At 40.2% G+C, this 18,601-nt stretch overlaps 1 protein-coding gene across 1 annotated transcript; it reads left to right on the top strand.

Moving 5' to 3' along the window:
- Positions 1-3,481: 3,481 nt before the first annotated feature.
- On the top strand, positions 3,482-16,619 carry LOC145400186 (uncharacterized). Its single transcript, XM_080272699.1, has 6 exons — positions 3,482-3,748; positions 4,944-5,153; positions 6,954-7,138; positions 8,734-8,851; positions 11,015-11,331; positions 16,394-16,619. Exons 1-6 carry the CDS (start codon positions 3,482-3,484, stop codon positions 16,617-16,619), a joined length of 1,323 nt encoding a protein of 440 aa, XP_080128825.1.
- The last annotated feature ends 1,982 nt before the right edge of the window (positions 16,620-18,601 follow it).

The following is an 18,601-nucleotide window of genomic DNA, read 5'->3' as shown; positions in this document are numbered from 1 at the left end:
TCACCAGAATATCATAGTGAGAGTTACCTTCTCTCTCAACAACTATCACATTACTCATACCTACACTTTCTTCAAGGCATGACACTCACAGGTATCAAGAAAACTCCACACCAACTTGCAAAGTTTCTGTTCACTATTAACCAGCAGCACAGCATCATCTGCGTACATCAGACTGTCCCACTCTTCACCATTCATTATTATGGTCATCCGTTTCTCCATCACGAGTTTTTACTTCTCCCATGCCCCTTCCATACAGATACTGATCAGATATGGAAACATTACACATCCTTGTCTTACTCCAACACTTATGCTAACCCACTCGCTTAGACTGCCTATTCTTATGCAAGCTTCACTACCATGGCAAAAGCTCTTAACATCGTTGTGCACCGGTACCTGTGCACCATAATATATACAAAAACATTCATAATCCCTCTTTATTGGTCCTTTTGCAATTTTTCTACAGCCATAAATATCATAAATTCTTTTTATTAATTTCCATAATGCTTTCTTCACTGCCTGATTGCCAGTATTTGATCCACACATCCCCTGCTAGTCCTAAAGCCTCCCGGTTCACCAAGCCTTCTGATATATTCCTTACTTTCCCTGTGATAATACTACCATATACCTTTCCTGTTGCATTCAGTTGACTTTTACCACGAAATTTTTGTACTCACTTCGATTACCTTTATTTTTTACAGTATAATGGCACAGTCGCACCCGTCTTCCACTCAGCTGGAACAGTTCCACTCATCCAGACTCTCTTAGATATTTACTGTATATTTTCTTAGATTTTCACACTGCAGACTTTATGTGCCAGTCGCCCTCTACTTCTTCACATGACAGTACTTACTACACGTGTGTGTGTGTGTGTGTGTGTGTGTGTGTGTGTGTGTGTGTGTGTGTGTTCGTTGTCAGTTTATTTTTACCTCTCATGTTTGAAAAAGAAAGTGAGAAAATCATATACAAAAATCATAGCCATTTCTCTCTCTCTCTCTCTCTCTCTCTCTCTCTCTCTCTCTCTCTCTCTCTCTCTCTCTCTCTCTCGCCAAGCACACATGAGCTTTTACAAATTCACTTAAAGCTCAGTTTCAAAACATGGTGGTAATGTGGATAATTGATGATGGTACTGCATCAATGGTGGTTATGGTGATGATGGTAATGATAGTGGTAGTAATGGTGGTGGTGGTGGTGGTGGTCGTGGTAGTGGTTCTGATATTGATGGTGGGGGTAGTAATGGTGATGGTGGTGGCATTGGTGGTGGTGATGATGATGATGATGATGATGACGAAAGTGATGATAATGGTTGCTTGTGATGCAATAATCAGCGACTGTGATCGATATTGTGGTGTTAGTGTTAGTGCTGATGACGGTAACGGTGATGATGGTGGTGGTGGTGGTTGGTAGTGGTGGTGGTGGTGGTGATATTGTTGGTGATGCGGTGATGATGGTATTTTGTGATAATGCTGGAGATGGTGTCTGGTGATGATAATTTTAAGTGTTGGGAGTGAAGGTAGTAAACGGTGATGGTGGTAGTGGTGTTGCTGGGGGTGATAGTGATGGCTGTGGTGGTCAGGGTAGTGGTAATAATGACACTGATGATAATAATACTAATAATGATTCTACTACTACTAATAATAATAATAATAATAATAATAATAATAAATATTATTATTATTATTATTATCATTATTATTATTATTGTTGTTGTTATTATTATTATTATTATTATTATTATAATTATTGTTATTATTATTATTGTAATACAAGAATAGTAGTAGTTTTAGTTGTTGTTGTCATGGTAGTAGTGGTTAGAGGGTAGAAGATAACATAGATGATATTGGTGTTGGTAATGGTACTGGAAAGAGGATGATGAGAGAAGTATTGTTACTACTGATGAGAGTAAATATATTAGTTAAGTAATGGTATTGGTAGTGGTTATGTGGTTTGTGGTTGTGGCAGTGGTGGTGTGGATGTGGTGGTAGTGGTAGCGATGGTGTAGCTTGTGGTCGTGGTAAATGTAGTAATGGTGGCATCGATTTTGGTAGTGGTGGTGGTGGTGGTGGTAGGTTATGCCTGCGAGTATGGTAATGCCTGCATAATATAACCTTCTGACCTTCAAGGTTACGTCGCCTTTGCACGCCACCTCATTAGTCTTCATTTTTAGCAGCAAATTTTACAACGATGAATACTGTAGTGTATTGGAAACTCCCTGTACTGTTGTTTGCAGATGATACTGTGTTGTTGAGTGAAGACGAAGGGGAGCTGCAAGGCTTGGTGGATGAGTTTGAGAGAGTATGTAACAAACGGAATCTAAAGGTGAAAGTAGGGAAGAGTAAAGTGATGGTCTTTGAGAGAGGTGAAGTTAGTGAATGTACAGCGAGGTTGGATGGTGAGGAATTGGAAAATGTGAGTACGTTTAAGTATTTGGGTAGTGTGATGAGTAAGGATGGAGCTTTGGAGGGTGAAGTGCTTGAAAGGGTACAGCAGGGAAGAAAGGTTGCTGGTTCTTTGAAAGCAGTGATAAGAAACAGGGAAGTGAGCATGGAAGTGAAAAAGTTACTACATGACAGTATTGTGATACCAACTCTAACGTACGGAAGTGAAGCTTGGACATTGTTGGAAGGACACAAGTCAAGAGTGAGAGCAGTGAAAATGAGTTATTTAAGAGGAGCCTGTGGAGTCACGTGGAGAGACAGGCTGACGAATGAGGATATAAAGGAGCGTTGTGGTGTTGATGTGGATGTGATAGGAAGCGTTATGAGGAACACACTGAGGTGGTTTGGCCATGTGGAGAGGATGGAGGGTGAAAGACAGACGAAGAGAGTGTGTGTGAGTGAGGTGGAGGGGGGAAGAGGGAGGGGGAGGCCGAGGATGAGATGGAGGGATGGGGTGGAGAGGTATATGAGAGAGGGGGGTGTGAGTTGGGAGCAGGGCAGTGAAATGGCGGGGGACAGGGCGACTTGGAGGCGATTTGTTTGTGGCCACCCCAAACGGGATTGAGGCGTCTGGCAATAGATAGATAGATAGATAGATTAATATAATTATCATATCATTTGGCATTCCCCCCTCTCTCTCTCTCTCTCTCTCTCTCTCTCTCTCTCCACACCTGGTGGGATTTCCTGTAACTGAATAAAAGCTTTTTAATGGTAAAATGAATGAAATAATAATGCTACAACACTCTTGAACGAGATGTATTTAATATATATTTCGATGTATTATTCAGGCCCACACCAGACGGACTTAATTAGGAATAAGGATTTTTTACCCGTCAACAGGGTTAAGAAGCGAATGTAGTATCTTCACGTACTATACAAACGAAAATGGAATCATGAAACTAATGTCCTAATAAAGCGTATTTGAAGGTTTTAAATGAAATGTTTAAGGTGATTTAGCCTTGATGTTCCCACAAGTTAAAGTCAGAATGAAGTATTCGGACAGAGCGGCACGTCGCGTTGACATGACAACCGCGTCCAAAACAAACATGGCGACCAAGATCACGAAGTGGACGCGGGAAAAGGGCGGCAGGAAAGATTTTGTGGACCTAACGAGACGTGGCCACCAACCCCTTGGCCACAACCTAGGCGCTAAGGAGACAGCCCACATGAGGCAACTGGCAAGGCGGGAGGAGGTGGGAAGCGGTATTAGGCAGGTTAATGGGATGCAGGAGAGGGCGGACCTGGAGGACATGGTGATGAGGCGGAGGATAGAGTGGCTCAGGGCCCAGCTGCATGACGTCACGCTTGATCAGGTAATATGATCACTTCCTTCTGAGGATGTATTTCTGATTCTATTCTTGCAATTCCCAGACAATTATAATCAACTCAGAAGAGTGCAGAAAGTGAGAAGTATGAACGTTAGCTGTAGGGTTTGAGAGGCAGACCAAAAAAGGCCTGGAAGAGGTCATTGAGGGTGACCTCAGAGATAAGGAACTGGATAGGGAGGCTGCCAGAGATGGAGCAGCATGGAGAGCCGCCATTAGGTGACCAAGGCCGACGCATGCAAGCATGTTGGAGCCTTTATAAACGAAACGAAACGAATCAGAGTATTACAGTATATTTGATTTTTCCCTGGCTGTTTCCAGACAGTTACATTCAGCTCAGGGGAGTGTCTTAGTTGTGAGGAAGTTAATGGATGCTGTATGTAATGCCTTCAATTCGAGAAAATCCTTACCAAGATGAATGTAATCATCTGGTGATAGGAATAACAAGACAAAATATACGTCATGGGACTGTGGAAGTTAATGAATCATCGTTTTAGCGGTAAAAAAAAAATAAATAAATAAATCAGTTCCTAAACTATACTTGTCGCTGGTTATGACGAACTTATATATTTTACTCACGCTGGCACAGAACGATTTTGTACTGAGAGAGAGAGAGAGAGAGAGAATCTGGTGTCTTTTTATGTACTGTGATATTCCGCAATATATATATATATATATATATATATATATATATATATATATATATATATATATATATATATATATATATATATATATGAGGCTTAAATAATGAATGAAAAAGGATAAATTAATCAGCCACTGTTCCTAGTATTTTGCAATGAAAGTACAATTGCAGGAGGCTTTAACTTGTTTTTCCAATAACATTAAGCCCGAACCACCTAGTATGGTCTGTTTGGCCAGTTTGTTTTATTTTTCGACTTCGTACCGTGGGATGGATAGGTGAAAATTACTATACTTAAAATTACCGTACGTTTATATTGTATTGGCCCACAAAAGCTGGTAAGTAAGGGTGGACGACACAAAAAATGAGAGTAGCTTACCGGTAAAGAAGTCATTTGAGTGAGGTATATATATGATGCATCCAGTATTACCTACCTATGGATTTTTTTTTTTTTTTTTTTTTTTTTTTTTGAGGGGAAGGAAAGGGCAGTAATACAATCCCCAGCAACACATCACACATTCTTTCATTTCCTTCAACCAGCAGAAGAGTCCTAGTAGAGAGTCTACTGCACCTAATGCAGGCAGCAGGGAGGGGGAGAGAGGACAGCAAAGGAACGGGGGACAGGAGTTGGAGAGACTTCGAGAGGAGGCTGAGAGAAGGAAGGAGATCCTAGCGAGGGTGAGGTCCTACATACACGCCCCCGCCGCCCCCATCACGCCCAAGGAGAGAGGGGAGAGGATTCACGCTAAGGTTAGTGAAGTTGGTGGTAAAATCATGCAAGTTATTGACGGGAAATAATGAAGTTCTGTTGGTCGCTATGGAGAGGGGTTGCCAAGTTTGGTGTGATGAAATTAGGGTTCACACTTTAACACCTACGCAAAATACAGACATTAGGCTAAAGCTAACAAAGAATCCGGTGTTACTGTAGTTAGGGGATCATTAGAGTTGTTACCCAACAAACTTGTTCGTTTTCTCTGAAACGCCGAGCTTTCTGTAACAAAACAGTAAGTGTAACTATGTAAGTACAGTTTATCAACTTTATCCCACTCTTTACTAAATTCAGTCTAGAATATTTGCATCATGCTATATCACAAGTACTGTATGAAGTATGTGCCTTACTCTGCCACAAAATGTAATCCTTCATTAAAATGGCAGGCTGAACTCAAAAGAAGGATGGTTCTGGTATTTTACATTATTTATTTATTTGTATTTATGTATCCGAATCAGGAGCTCGCCTGGAAGCGATAATACTATGAAGCGTGAGAATACTAATTCCTTGACACAGAGGAGACTAAACCTTTAACCCTATGCACTTAAAATTAGCAGTCCACTTCAATTACCCCTTGATTAACACCTACCCTGGCTTAACGTTCTGTTCCTGCGCTGGTGGTTGGCCTGTGATAAATTATACGTTGCAATAATGTGGCTGGAGCAGGGTGTCATACCCACACCGACACGCATTGAAATACTTCAGCTCAGGCACGTGCGGAAAAAGGGGACGGGGTGAGTGAGGACGTTCAGCTTAGGAGAGATTACCTCTTGCTGCAGTGGTCAGGCTGTATCCGAGATATTTTATACCATTACCAACAAGAATGAATACTTCATGCATCACCCACGTTCACCAATCGGTCTTAGAGCCGAACAGTTGACTTTGCGTTGTTTGCTCGGCCTTCGACCGATATCACTCAAAAATCGATTTATTTCATTATTACCTGACACTTAACCCTTCCACCAAGTTTGGTCGAAATCGGATCAAAACGATTTGAGCTGACTTTGCCCTTAGATTTTGACATTTGACTTACTCTCCTTAAAATCGAATCCTTTTATCTTTGCCTAACCCTGATCCCTTAATAAATGGACTAAATCAAATAAAAGATATTAGGTTGATCTTTCCATCTGAGTTTTTTTCCCTCTTTCTCTCGAAAACAGCAGATTAACCCCTTGCTTGATGCTCAACCGTCCCACCAAGTTTGGTAAAAATCATATGAAAACTGAGTTCCTCTCTCTCTCTCTCTCTCTCTCTCTCTCTCTCTCTCTCTCTCTCTCTCTCTCTCTCACACACACACACACACACACACACACACACACACACACACACACACACACACGTTGGCTAAAACATAGGCTATTGTTGTCACTCGCATCGCGGGAACATAATTAACTCTCAGACACATGACTGTGTTTATGTTTTCTGGCTACAGCCAGATGATGCATCCCATGCAGCATTCCAAAGCTCTCTAAAACTAATTCCAGTCAGTATTCCACAACTACCTTAAAGAGACCCGATTCCCTCCATGTTATTCCCCGGTGAGTACTCCAGTTCTCTCTCAGATGACGCTCAATTGATATACTTCGCGGGACCCTAAGTGGCATTAAGTGACAAATATTTACCTCAACCATCCCTCAGATTGAAAATGCTGCGTGTCCTCCCTAAAAACTAATCCCAGTATCGAATCCCAATCAATAATCCAAAAATCCTCTGATATGAATCGTAAATATACAGAAGTTTCCCCCAAATTAATTCCTAATATCCTAAAATGACTCCTCCAGGTGCTAGAGGTGAGGCGAGAGCAGATGAAGGAGCGGGAGGAGCAGAGGCAGCAGAGGAGGAGAGTGGAGGAGGGTTGGAGCAGCCTGGCGCGTCATAACCAGAGGCAGGCGGAGGAGCAGCGATGGAGGGAGGAGGAGGAGAGGAAGGAGAAGAAGGAGAGACTGAGGAGGGAGCTGGATAGATTGTGAGTACTGGAGAGAGAGAGAGAGAGAGAGAGAGAGAAAGTAAACATTTTTTTTTTTTTCCCTAAAATTATAGGCACTTAGATATTTCTCGCGTAGCTTGATAAGAATATATTAATGCCACAGTCAGACGAAAGAGAACTGAGAATAAATTATTATTTTTTTTCTGTATATAGCACGATAGTATTTTCTTGTGACATTTGTGGATACTACATCAATCTAATAAAAAAACATGGATAACTTAAAGGGTGAATGCGAAGGTGTAATATGCCAGGTAAACCGCTGAGGAAAAATATGTTGAACAATAGCAATGCAAGAATTACTGAAAAGAATAATAAGCTGTCAAGAACATGGCCTTGGCATTGCACCCCTCTCATAACTCAGTGGGATGCGCAAGGTTAGGCAGTACGAAGCATGGGAGACTCGTAGCTTATTCTTCTTGGAGATATGTTTTGAGAGGTACAACTTGATATTGCTTTTTATGTTTTGAATATACTTCCGATTTCAGCATGCTAAGATTTATAAGAATTCCACATTCTCTGGAGTTCTTATTGATATTGTACAATAGAAATTATTTCTTTTGGGAGGAAGATCTAGAAGGCTGGTATTCCAAGACCGTTCGAGAAAGAGACTTGAAATTTTCAGGAGTGGTGTATCTTAGTTGCAGGTTTCTTTTGGCACATTTTTTTTTTTCCCTAGAATTAGTGCCCTCCATGTTACGTTTTCAAATTTTGCTCTCCTGCGCAGCTAAAACTACTGAATCGATTGCTTTGTAAATGATCCAGTATGTAATCGTCAACATATACTAGTGCACCTGGGAATTGATACTGAGATCCAACAGATATTTTTTGAGATATTGAGGAATATCAAAATGGCCACGTCATCCCTGAAAGTGCTAAATTGGAATGTATTCGGCTGAAAGTATTCGATGGAAACGCAGTGGGTCGTGAATGAGCATGATGTGCATAGTATGAATGACTTTGACTTTGATCTCGAGGTCACAGGTCAAAATCCGTAAAAATTTTTGAGTCATATCAAAAGACCCTTAATATTAGGTCTATAATGATAACAAAAATACTTTCAGAATCCTAAGAATGTCTGTTTTAAGATTTCGTAACAGCAGTTATGACAAATCAATATTCTTTGACGCATGTTAACGATTTTCGGACCTACTGTAGATTCTCACATACATAGATCTTGGTTAGAACAGAAGTCGTGACACCTATCTCTACACTTTCAATTCATTATGTATTTTTAATAATGCACCATTTACCACAACCACTCTTAATACTGTGTATATTTCAAAGACTGTACACCGTATCTGATGTACAAGTGTGGAATTTTTTTCGTCAGTCTAATCTGAAATGTGGCATAATCATCTGGAATGTGAAGTTCTTTGAATATTGCTTCAGCAACTTCAGAATTTAGTTATTATTGTTATTATTATTATTATTATTATTATTATTATTATTATTATTATTATTATTAATATTGTTATTATTGCCGTTTCTCTTGTTGTTCTTCTCGTGGTTGATGTCCTTGTTGTTGTTCTTGCTGTTTTTATTATTGTTGAACTTCCACCTCCGTCTCCTGTCAGGTGTGAGGAGAAAGACAAGGTGCGGGAGTCTGAACGCAAAGGAGTCGAGGCGGCAAGAGAGGAACTTCACAACAGCCACCACGTCTTCCACATCTACCGCAATCACGCCCAACAGCAGGTGATTAGGTGGTGATTGGCTAGCTGGATGATTAGGTGGTGATTGAGGGGTTATTATCAGGTCATTGGGTGATTATAAGAGTCCACTACGGTCACCACTTATAATACATCTACCGCAATCAAGCACAGCAGTAGGTGATTGGGTGATTAAGTGGTGTTTAGATGGTGATTGGTTGTTTAGGTGGTGAGATCATAATTCAGTGAAAATTAGGTTCGTACCTTTGTGACTGATTGCTTGATTCCTGTTAATAGTGACAGAGAGGTGATGGGTAGGTAATCTGATGGCGAAGTGGTGATTGAATGGTGATCGATGGTGATTAGATGGCGTTTTGGTGGTTTGTGTTGTGATTAGATGATAATTGGATGCATTTATTAAATTATTAATGGGTGTTAATTGGTCAGTGATTAGGTGTGATTCAGTGGTGACTGGGTAATGATCAGGTTGTGACTGGTGGTAATTAAGTGGTAACTGAGTGGTGATTGCGAAGTGATGAGAGAGAGAGAGAGAGTGTGTGTGTGTGTGTGTGTGTGTTTTATGCTGAGACCAAAGTAACCTTTTTCTGACGACGTGCAACACTATCATCCTTTCGGGGAAATAATGAAAAAAATGCCCAGCAAGAGACATATATAAGTAGATACCCTCATTTCAAGATGCCTGGATACTCTGCGTAGGAAAGACTTGATACTGTATGTAGAGGGAAAGGCAGGCTTAGAGGGAAGGTTCCATTTTCGTCGAATTGTCTGTATCAGTGACTGACAATCCCCTTAACCTTTAAGTTCGATAACTAATTTTTTTATTCAAAATTTGCTCTAACTAAATTATTTTATTCAACTTCGAGGCGATCTGTGGTAGGAAGGGGTTAACGAAGGACATGTTAACCCGCCTAGTTCGAAATACTTCTGTCGAATTCAGTAAAGTCGTCTGGAGACTGCAAGAAAATAGATATGACGTTCTCGTAGTGAAAGAATTAAGGTCTTGCGTTAGAGGTGATGTGGTGTCCGAGCAGCCGGTGGAATGGCTTCAGTTTCTTTATTATCTACTTGAAAAATAACAGTAAAAGTGAACATTTATTTACAAGTGTGGTATTTGTTGATTGCCACTGACCAGGTGCTTAACGCTATTAGACCCCTGTGACTCACTCTCAGCAGAGTAAAACAGAACTGCTATAGCCGGAATCAAATACAAATAGTAGTATGATATTTTAGAATAGTCATAAGTCAATAATCAGGTGAATTAAGCAGCATTTCTTTCCATCTCATGACTTTTCACGTTATTTATTCAACAAAATCTTTCAATGATAGCGTGGTTAAAATTTAAAAAAAAAAGAAAAAAAAGTGGATCTCGTATTGAAGAAAATTGTTTACAGGCTGGTAGGCTTTTAGGTCGCGAACCTTGCTGAATCTATCTTATTACTGTTCTACCTCATTATATTTTTTAAAAGTGGAAATATTATACCTGTCTTTAAATTTCCCTCTAGTTGATCTAAATATATTTCTGGCACAGGTGTTAGGTTAATGAAGATAGATATAAATGATGTAATTAACTTTGAACAGGTGAGCAGCTGTTGGTGTGTGTGTGTGTGTGTGTGTGTGTGTGTGTGTGAACACATGTAAATGGTCATCTGGTACACCTGTGCTTCGCCTCCATGTAAAATATCAGCTCACTTTACTTTTTACTTTCTCTTCAGTTTTCGTTTTTCTTACCCAGTTATTACTTTTTGCTATTTTTAGTTATCATTTTTTTTCCTCCTCCTGCACTCTCTCCTACGTTCATTTTATACTCCCTTACTATAACGTATTTTACCAATATTATCTTTACATTCTACCTTGCCTCTCTACTGTACTGTACACATGGCGGAAGAAAGGAGGCAGCATGTTATGGGGGGTTGTAGTTTCGTGTGTGTGTGTGTGTGTGTGTGTGTGTGTGTGTGTGTGTGTGTGTGTGTGTGTGTGTGTGTGATTTTTTAATGTCTGTGCAATGTGTGTATTTCTTTTTCGCCTTCACTTACGTATTACTGCTCGGTGGCAAAAACGTATGATCTTATGCTACCAAATCTTTTTCCATCAATTAATGAATCAGCCTTGTCTCTTCTATATTTCCTACCTTCCTCACCTCTTTAACTAACGCCTACATCTCTGTGCCACATCTCGCTCCTCCCTCCAGGCGGCGATGGAGAAGAGGAGACGCCGGGAGGAGCTGGAGAGGGAGATAGAGCTAGCTAGGGAGTTTCGGTCGCGGGAGGAGGCGTGGGAGAAGGCGAGGCGGGAGGAAGACCTGAGGTACTCGGAGGCTAAGAGGGCGTTCGCTAGGAGAGTGAAGCAGAGGACCCTTGACAAGATGAAGGGCATTAGGAGTAGTTCTGTCCCTCCTCCTGCTGTTACTCCGTCTTCTGCCAGTCCTCCTGCTCTTTCTCCTCCCCCTCGTACTGCCGCCACTGCTTCTCCTTCTGCTACGAAAAGCCTGCTTAGGCTAAGGGAAACGTGAAAAAAAATGTTAGACTTACTTGCTACTACTGTTACTTCTACCACTGTTTTTACTGCAACTCCTGCTGTTGCTGCCACTGCTAATCCTTCCTCTGTGATAGCATCTACGTAAGCTGTGGGAAAAGTGAAAATAGCGTCTGACTTATTTGCTAATACTATATGTTTCTACTGCTATTTCAATTATCCTCCTCCTCCTCCTCCTACTTGCCCATCCTTGTCTTTAACTGTTAAACAGTTTTTGTTTGATAACTTTCCCTATATTAAACAGCCACGAAAGGACCAACAGGTTTGTTGCTGTTTTCTTTCCTTAGTACTACTTTGTACTCCTCCTCCTCTTCCTACCGATACCTCTCTTCTTCCTCCTCCTGCCACTTAAACATCTGCTTAGGCCAAGGGAAAATGGAAATGGTGTTTGAACTAAATTTTGCTGCTACCATTTCTGCTTCTGCGTTTACTGCTTTTATTGCTGGTATTCCTCCTCCTGCATCTGCTGTTGCGACTTGTTTTGTTACAGGAACATTTGCTTACGGTATGCAAAGGGGAAAATGAAAATGGAGTTTGACTTACATGCTTTTACTGCTACTGCTTCTACTACTGTTCCTACGGATGTTACTGCTCCTACTAATGCTTCTTCTGCTGTCTCTACTGCTAATACTTCCGCATGGATCTGGGGAAATAATGAGCAGTTATGTAACCTACTCCAGGCCTACACCATTTACCTCGACCAGTGCTACTCCCATTCCTGTTACTAATCATACTTCTACAGTCTGCTGATTCTTCTGCTGCCGTTTTCTCAACTCCCAGAGCTTCTGCTACCTAAGTCATAGGAGCAGGAGCAGTTGCGTACTTTCTGCTGCCTCTCCGATGCTACATTCATCCGCTGCGTCACTGTTACTGTTGCTCTTTCTCTTGCTATTACCTCTCCTTCTCTTGTTGCTGCCGCTGCTAAAATATCTGCCATGTACGGTTATAAGACTGCACCCTTTATCCTGCCTGCTGCTTATGATACAGTATATGAATATGCCCTGCGCTTGCTGTTCCTTATGCTACTGCTGCTACTCCTCCTACTGTCTCTACTGCCAAAACCTCTTGCGGGGACTGAGGTATTAACAGAAAGCTTGTTAGTCATTTAGAATTTGTCTAATATCAAATGACTAACTAATCATAATAGTATCGAGGCCCCAGGGGTTCGACGGAACAGAGAAATACCAGTATCCTGAGACACGTTCATACCTCATTTGAGTCAGTTGTTCTGAGTGTAGCCATTCAGCCATTTGAGACAACCAGGCAGGTGCGACTTGAGACCCTAAGAATCTTTTCACAGTCACGTACAGTTAAGCTGGAATTACGATAGTGATTATATTATCGAAATTCTGGAACACTAAAAATAGTAAGGATTAAGAAATTAATTATTGGCCGTTACTATACAGTAATCTCATGCTGTATTCCATATTTGTTCAGACACTGCAAGAAGCGGCGAGACTAACGCCCAACGCGCTTGTTTCATTTCATACAGGAAACATCGAACCAGTTTTCTTATACTAATCAGACACGTATTTCCAGCACCTATGCTGTATCAGCTAAATGCATTGTTACAACGGTGTAGCCAGGTTTATACATACAAGATTGGTGTGCGTACGGCCGTCCAAGTCTAATATGTGAACTTGACCATACTATTTTCGTCAGGTAGTTATATATATATATATATATATATATATATATATATATATATATATATATATATATATATATATATATATATATATATATATATATATATATACTCGTATTGTATATTGTGTGTGTGTGTGTGTAAATATAATGAAAATGTGTCCGATTCTTAAAATGTTAGTGAACTATATAATATGTGTTCCGCAAAACTAACAGATACAAATTGAAACCCATTACGTATGGCATTATATACCAGTTCATGTTGATAACAATAGTATATTTTGCAGTCTTCGTCCATTGCTTTCCATTCTTGTGCACGCATAGGATGTTAAAACTTTCATGCATGGACTCCAATCGGGTCATTAAATACCATCCTGTTCAACGCACCAGGATGCACATCGTGTCAGAGAAAGGAGGACACAAGTTTCCCGCCGATGTGTCATATTTTGGCGCGATTCGTGTCATGGTGCGCTGTACAGGTTGTTAAACAATCTAACGACTCAAACCACCTACGCCTGAGAGGGTTAAAACTTTTTTTAGTTTGCTTTTGCTGCTTCTGTTGCTTCTACCTCTTCTGATGTCCTTTCTGCATTATAGTTCAGCTGTTGCTTCTGCCTCTTCCCTTGCTACTGCTTCTACTGCTGCCGCAGAGTGCGAAAAATGATGTGAGTTAATTTCACTGCAAAGTTTAGTGCTACCTCTACTGCTTGTTCTGCTCCTCCTGCAACATTTTTCCCCTTTTAGCCACTAGTCTTTTCTTCATCAACATCATTCCTTTCATTCCCTCTCTTCCTCCTCTCCATTCCTTTTTTTTTTCTTTCTTCCTCTGCTTTCACTCCCGTCTTTCTTCCTTCCATCCCTTCTATTTCTCTGTCCCTTATCATCTTCTTTTTTGTTCTCCCCTTTTTAGTTCCTCCTCATCTCCCTTCATTTCTTTCTCTTCTTCCTATTCGATCAACCTTCTTGTCTCCATCTTTGCTCCTTTCTACTTTCCTCTTTTTTCCGGTCATCCTCTTTTCCTTTCTTTCCTCCACGTTTTTACTGCCTCATCTTATTCGTCACTGACTCCTCCCCCTGTTCATTTTCTCATCTCCCTCCTCCCTTTTTTTTAGATACAGGGGCATCTCGAGGAGGGGTCTGTCCATCTGTCTCTATTTTCGAACGCAAGGTGCCTCATTCCCGTAGACTTGAGCGACTTCAACAGAGCCACACCACACCACACCACACCACACCACACCATGGGCATTAACTGAATAGCTTTGAAACTTCAGCAACTGATACTTTTGTACCTTTTTCCTTTCCTCAGTTCCACTTTTTTTTTTTTTTATTCTCTTCTCCTCCCTTTTTTCATTTCTTCTGTCTCATCTTTGCTCCCTTTCAGTCTTTCGCTTATCCATCTCTCCATCTGTTTATTCTCGCATTCCTTTCTAATCATTCCTCTTTATTCCTTCCCATTTCTTTCTGCTACCTTTTTTCTCTCTCTCTCCTTTCCTTCATCCTTTTATCTCCCCACCTATTCCCTCCTTTTTTTATCTTTCTCCTTTCTTTCTCTCCTCTCTTCCTTCCTTCCCCTTTCTCCCCGCTTTCGTACCTTCTTCCTTCACATCATTCCTCCTTCTTTCCCTTTCTTCCCCTCCCCTCGTTCCATCCCTTTCCCTTATCTTTCCTCTTTCCCACCTTCCTTCCAACCACAGTTTTTAATCAGAGTCTTCACACCCGAGGGACCAAAACGACGTAAGGCCTTGGAGCAATAATTGTTTCCCGCCGATATTGGTTTTGTCTGTCGCAAGGCCAAATGAAGGGAACATATTTTTTTTACGTTCTTTTCCTCCAAATTTTTGTTTTCACTTTCTTTTTCTCTGGAGGGGCCACTGAGGCTAATAGATTTGTTCATCGTTTTTACAGGTTTCTCGCTTTTTTTTTCTCTCTCTCTCTTACTTTGCATTATGGAGGGACAAGTGAAACTAACAGATTTTTTTATATTATGTCTACTTTCGATTACCGTTTCATTGCTTTTAGAAGTAACAGTGATGTTCATAGATTTTTTTTTTATTATTATTTCACCTCCTTTTGTACATTCATATCTCTATGTTTTTAGAATGATCACTGAAACTGATTTTTTTTTTTTTTTTCAGTATTTCTCCTCCTTTTCTGCTTTGTTTTTCATTTTTCTTCAGGGACCAATGAAACTGCTTTTCCCTCCCTTCCGTTTGTATTGCTCATTTGTTGTTGTTTTTTTCGTCTATTTTTGTAGATCTTACCTCACCTCATCTCTTACGTGTGAGTTAGGGCTGGGATGATAATGCTGACGAGTTATTTATTTATAAGTTCTGTGAATCTCTTAATAACTTGTTGTCTAATGCATCATACCGACTTTCCAATTTTATGGAACTGATATTGACCATGTTGTAATTTTTTAATATTAATTTATCTCATGTATATAGATAGATAGATAGATAGATATAGATAGATAGATAGATATACACATGTATATATACATGTATACCTAAGAAGATCAATTTTTTAATGACTTTGTTCATGTAACAAACAGCCAAAGGTCAACTGGAAAAAAAAAAAAGTTAATTTATCTAGAAAATGCCAAGTACAGGAGTACAATGAAAATTAGGTCAAAAGTACTCAGAACGCATAGCGATGCCTTGCCCTAAGTTTGACAGTGACCTGTGTCCTTAACCTCCGATAGACCTACACCAAAATCGTATCACGTCCTGCCATCGCCACACACAATGTATTCGTCTGTGCCAATTTGATCCAGATCTTATGAGGCACTCCTTAGATATTGTGTAAACGTACTTACATAGATACATACATAGAAACGGACTCGATTACAATATCTATGCCTTCAACGTACCTGAGAAAGATAATGAAAAATATAATATAAAGTGTGGTGATGGGCATTACCTGGACGAATGCTCAGACTAGTCTTTGCAACTAGAACACAGTAAGTCTTGGGTTATACAAGGCACATTATAGCTTCTTGCACAGTTTTACCCATTCTGAGGCAAGTACCACAGAAGGGTTGGTGCGGGGCACTTCCTGCTCTGTAACAGGCAAGACACAAGACTCTGGTTCCTGTCTCAGCAGGGTAGGCTAGTCCAGTCCCCCTCTCTGCTGTTCGTGTTGCAGTAGGGTTCTTTGCCGGGACCTCCAGTCCTTTCTATGGGGAGATGCAATCACTTTGCAACTCCTGCCACAACACAGTAGTCAATGGTCAGGCTCCAGTCCAGTTAAGCGCAGATGGCTGTTGGTGGCCTTGCATCTCCTGATACAGGGAAGTGTTGCTGCAGATAACGCATTCCCCTAACTGGTACTCTGCAAGAACAGTATCTCCATAATGATGCAAATAAATATCTGCTCTGTGTTGTCATAGAGACCGTGTGGCTGTCCACTCATCCCAGGGTGGTAGTACGGTGGCAATCGGTTCCGCCCATGACGGTCTACCAGAAAGTTTGTTGGATTTCAAAAAGCATCTTCGAGGGACACTGGTTGGTTCAGCGAGGGCCATCTCTTTAGAGGACATGGCTGCTGCCGGTGATAAGGCTGGTTCATGCAGTCATACTCTAGGCCTCCTTCAGGAAGTGTCAGAGCATCACTAGGGACGCCACAGTTGACTTCCATATTGTGAGAGAGGAGACTGCTATTGATGGAAGCTAGTTGTCTTGACAAGGAGTCGCCTACTACTTGTTTATTTGCTGGGGCCTTTTCCTGTGCTGAACCTTCTTCCGTAGAATGATTGCCTGAGAGAACCAGGACAGTTCAATCACATTCGCACTTCTGGAGGAATGGCTGATGTTAGCAGGCGATTTGACCCTACACTCCTGCATCAGGGGTCTGAGTTTAGGGCCACTGAAGGCAGCCACGAGAGCCTTGTCCAGGAGCAGGAGGCCTGATGAATTCTCTCTGCTCCAACCTTTACTCCTTTTTAGTAAAGATTGCCAGTTCTTAGTGACACGCTTTTGATCATTTGAACCAGGATAAAGTCGTAATCTAGGGTAAATCTCCTGAAAGTCACATTAGAACCTTAGTTAGTGATCGGTTGATCGCTCACATTCCTTCTAAAACCCTGCTTCTCTCCCTTGTCTCTCCTCCCATTTTCTTTTGTGCTGTGATATCTGTGATTATTATAAGGACTCATTTGTATTGCAAATTTTCTTAGTTATCGTTTTCTATTGATTCATTATTATTATTATTATTATTATTATTATTATTATTTTTATTTTTATTGTTATTTTTTATTATTATTATTATTATTATTATTATTATTATTATTATTATGTTCATTATCTATATTACCATTATTATCATTAGTATTAGTATGAGAAATCTACACAATAAGTTGACTATGAGTAACTGCGCATAGTATTATGATTAAGAAATACAGGTATGTATAGATTAACGAGGTGTGTTACTACCGGGAATTAATGTAATGGTATTTGTAACAGCTTTTAGCAGTCGTATGTACTAGTGTTAACATGATTACGTAGTTTTAAAATAATATGCCACCTAGTATAATAACTTTTATACTAATTTTTATATTAACTTTTCAACCAACTTTTTAATAAATAAATTGTAAATGCAACTTGCGTATTAAACTAAGGAATATAAAAATGGTTTGTTTATCGTCATGAAAACTTAGAGATATTTGTGTTGTGTGGAGTATGTACGGAAAATGAAGAATGCACTGTGACCTAGAAGCATATATATATCTATCTATATATATATATATATATATATATATATATATATATATATATATATATATAGGTAGATAGCTATATATATATATATATATATACTGTATATACACAGGAGTATGGATAGATAGATAGATAGATATAGATATAGTCATGTAATATCTTCGTAGCTTCTTGTAGTGGGTTTTGTAGATCGGTTATGCATATATTGTACTCGTGGACGAGCTGTAGTTATACATGAATAGGTTTGTAAGAAGATAATCTTAGTTCCCTTTGTCATGCAATGACAGGAGAGGTACAGATGAGTAGGGGACTATTTATAATTTTATTATCTTGAAAAGATTAACGAAAATCTCTTACACACGAGTGAAATGGAGCAGAGTCCCGCTAGCTACCTCCCTGTCTCGCTAGACCCCTCTTCTCGCTCTCTCTCTTGACAACCACTCGCCCCTGTCGCCCGCTTCCTTCTGCCTGTCTAACTCCTTTCTTGTATAGGAGAGCTTGTGTCACGTGTACTGGACGTATGTGAGGGTTCTAGAAGCTTGTGTGTCTGTGTGTATTTAGCGTTTCCGGTGACACATTGCAGTCTTGGCATTCCTTACAGAAATTTGCAAACACATTTCCTTTCCCACACCTAGCTTGACTATAATTCTTAAGACTACACATTTATGTTCCTATCTATTATGATTTGTATTATTACAGAGTCCTGACAGTAGACAGGTAGACAGATAGATAGACAGACAGATATTTAGATATCATCACCATCATCATCATCATCAGCCATTTCAAATCCACTGCTGAACAAAGGCCTCCCCCAACTTTTTCCACGACTTCCTTGACCGAGCCAGTCTCGGCCACGTTTTGCCTACAATTCTCTGTTGCAT

This window comes from Coenobita brevimanus, chromosome 51 (assembly GCF_032717465.1).
Source record: "Coenobita brevimanus isolate Jiangsu-jjx chromosome 51, ASM3271746v2, whole genome shotgun sequence".
Taxonomy (NCBI): domain Eukaryota; kingdom Metazoa; phylum Arthropoda; class Malacostraca; order Decapoda; family Coenobitidae; genus Coenobita; species Coenobita brevimanus.
Note: the sequence above shows the minus strand (reverse complement) of the source record. Positions and strands in the feature narration are given on the sequence as shown.

Excerpts from the sequence above, each read along its gene's own strand:
- LOC145400186 (XM_080272699.1), top strand. The coding sequence starts at position 3,482 with ATGGCGACCAAGATCACGAAGTGGACGCGGGAAAAGGGCGGCAGGAAA. Across the intron at positions 3,749-4,943 it reads ATGACGTCACGCTTGATCAG|CAGAAGAGTCCTAGTAGAGA; the intron begins GTAATATGATCA and ends TCCTTCAACCAG. Across the intron at positions 7,139-8,733 it reads AGGAGGGAGCTGGATAGATT|GTGTGAGGAGAAAGACAAGG; the intron begins GTGAGTACTGGA and ends GTCTCCTGTCAG.